At 53.4% G+C, this 2526-nt stretch overlaps 1 protein-coding gene across 1 annotated transcript in view; it reads right to left on the bottom strand.

Annotated features, from left to right (window-relative positions):
• Nucleotides 1–1605: 1605 nt before the first annotated feature.
• The window catches only part of ttc5 (tetratricopeptide repeat domain 5), an 8168-nt gene continuing 7247 nt past the window's right edge, over nt 1606–2526 (bottom strand). The window contains exon 9 of the mRNA XM_048620984.1: nt 1606–2521. Within this exon, the coding sequence (XP_048476941.1) occupies nt 2427–2521 (95 nt within the window). The 3' untranslated portion in view covers nt 1606–2426. The remainder of the gene's footprint in view (nt 2522–2526) is intronic.

Genomic DNA, 2526 nt, shown 5'->3' with positions numbered 1-2526 from the left:
GACCTAATCCCCCTCTCCCTCCCCACCCACACACGGACCTAATCCCCCTCTCCATCCCCCTCTCTCTCCCCACACACACACAGACCTAATCCCCCTCTCCCTCCCCACCCACAGACGGACCTTCGCTGCTAAAAAAAATGGAAAGGTCGCATATGGTCAGAATGGTGATCCACGCCTGGGGAGTGTCGCTGAACACAGAGACCTTGGGGAGCAGGTACATAGTTCCTTGAAAGTGGAGTCGCAGGTAGAGAGGGCGGTGAAGAAGGTGTTCGGTACGCTTGCCTTTATTGGTCAGTGCATTGAATGTAGGAGTTGGGAGGGTCATGTTGGGGCTGTACATCGGTTAGGGCTGCTTTTGTAATACTGCGTTCAATCCCGGTCTCCCTGTTACAGGAAGGACGTTCTGAAACTTGAAAGGGTTCAGAAAAGATTTACGAGGATCTCGGAAGGGAGAGGCCGGATCGGCTGGGGCTATTTTCCCTGGAGTGTCGGAGGCTGAGGGAGTGACCTTATAGAGGTTTATAAAATCATGAGGGGCATAGATAGGGTAAATAGACAAGGGCTTTTCCCACAGGGTAGGGGAGTCCCAAACTAGTGGAGCATAGGTTTAAGGTGAGGGGGGAAAGATTTAAAAGGGACCTGAGGGGTAACTTTTTCACGCAGAGGGTGGTGCGTGTATGGAACGAGCTGCCAGAGGAAGCGGGTGGGGGCTGGTACAGTTACAGCATTTAAAAGGCATCTAGATGGGTATGTGGATAGGAAGTGTTTAGAGGGATAGGGGACTAATGCTGGCAAATGGGACTAGATAAATTTAAGATATCTGGGTCGGCAGGAACAGGTTGGGCCGACCGTGGGCAGCGAGCTGAGGGAATCCGCTCTGCCTTTGTACACCAGTCAGCGGAAGGAGACGGGTAGGTTCTGCCAGAACCTACGAGACAGGCAAACGGTGTGTTGGTCTTTGCTGGAAGAGGGCTGCAGTTCAGAAGTAGGGACATCTGACTGCCCTGCACCAGTTTGTTACTGGGACCAACCTGCAGAATAAACACCAAGAGACAAAGCAGGCTCAATGCTACAAGTTTAGAGGGGAGTACAGGAGGAAAGGGAACTCAGGGGTCACTGAAGCTGGCCAGGCACGCTGAAACAGTCACTTATGGGATCCTCGGGTTTACACCCAGAGGCGCAGAGTGTGAAGGCAAGGCAGTACGCATCTCCACCGTCTGCAATGTTTAATTTCAATGACTGGTGTACGAGGGACACCTTTTTAGACCTTCCCCGACGTCTCGCCATTCAGTCCAGGTGTTGTGTTCAGCTTCACTGATGCCGCATGCCCCTTGGAAGGTCACTTCTATCCTTCCCGGCTCCTTTACTCATTGGCACAGGCGTGACCTATCCAGGGCTCTGTATAAGCTGAAGCGTGACCTGTCGGGGGGGCAACTGTTACCCTAATTCTAACAGACCGCGGGATGGCTGAGAGCTTTCCTCTCGTGTTTGGGAGTCGGCTGGGGGAGAGGCATCGGATTTATTCGTGTCACGAGGCACAACAGCGAGGAGTGGAGGACATGGACGGCTGGTTCTCACACACACGCACACCTGAACACAGCAATGTTTCCAATTCACCAACTTTTAATCACTCACTTCACAATCACAGCTCGCTTTAGGACAACAAAGGCAAACTGCACGATCAATAACAACACACACACACAGAGAAACAAAAAATGTACAGTTCTGGAAGTTAACCAAGAAATATATATAAATATATACACTTTTGTTTTAGAAAAACATGGAAAATATATACACTTTGCAAACTGTATCAAAGATGTTGTGGGACACTGTATCAAAGCAAGTGATGGGAAACCTTTTGCCACCCCGCCCCCGCCCCGCCCCCGCCCCCCCCGGGGGATTAGGGCAAGTGAGCATTTAATCGTCAGGGGCGGCCGGGGTGCTGAGTGGGACAGAGGATCCCATGTCAAATGACTGGCCCGTGCTGAGCTGGCCCTGGGGCTCGGCGCAAATTCACAGGCCAGACAGAGCAGGGACTGCTGCATGGAGCTTTGGTAAAGGGCTGGGAGCATATCGTGTGTGTGGGGGTGCCTGTGTGTGTGTGTGTGTGCGCGCGCGTGTGGGGCGGTGGGCGTGTGTGTGAGAGAGTGTGTGTGTGTGAAACATGAGTGTGTGTGAAACGTGAGTGTGAGAGTGCAACTCCAGCGATGGGAGAGAGGGCCCGTGTCTGCAAGAAATCCCTGGAGGACTCGACCATGTCTGCAGGTGGTTTCTGGAGGGTGGGGAGGGGGTGGAATATGGTCACATCTGCTTGTAGTCCCTGGGGAGGACAGGCCATATCTGCTGGTGGTCACTGAGGGTGGGGAGGGGAGGGAAGGGGAGAGGGCAGGGGGGAAATACGGCCATATCCCCCGGTGCTGAGGCCTCTACTCCATCTGAGGTTTGTAGGCAACAATTGCTGCTGCTTGGCTGGTGAGACTCTGCTTCCTCCCATTCACCAGCAGGACCAGAGGGGACTCCGCTCGG

This window comes from Rhincodon typus, chromosome 50 (assembly GCF_021869965.1).
Source record: "Rhincodon typus isolate 14 chromosome 50, sRhiTyp1.1, whole genome shotgun sequence".
Classification (NCBI taxonomy): Eukaryota; Metazoa; Chordata; class Chondrichthyes; order Orectolobiformes; family Rhincodontidae; genus Rhincodon; species Rhincodon typus.
This window is presented reverse-complemented; position numbering and strand designations above follow the sequence as displayed.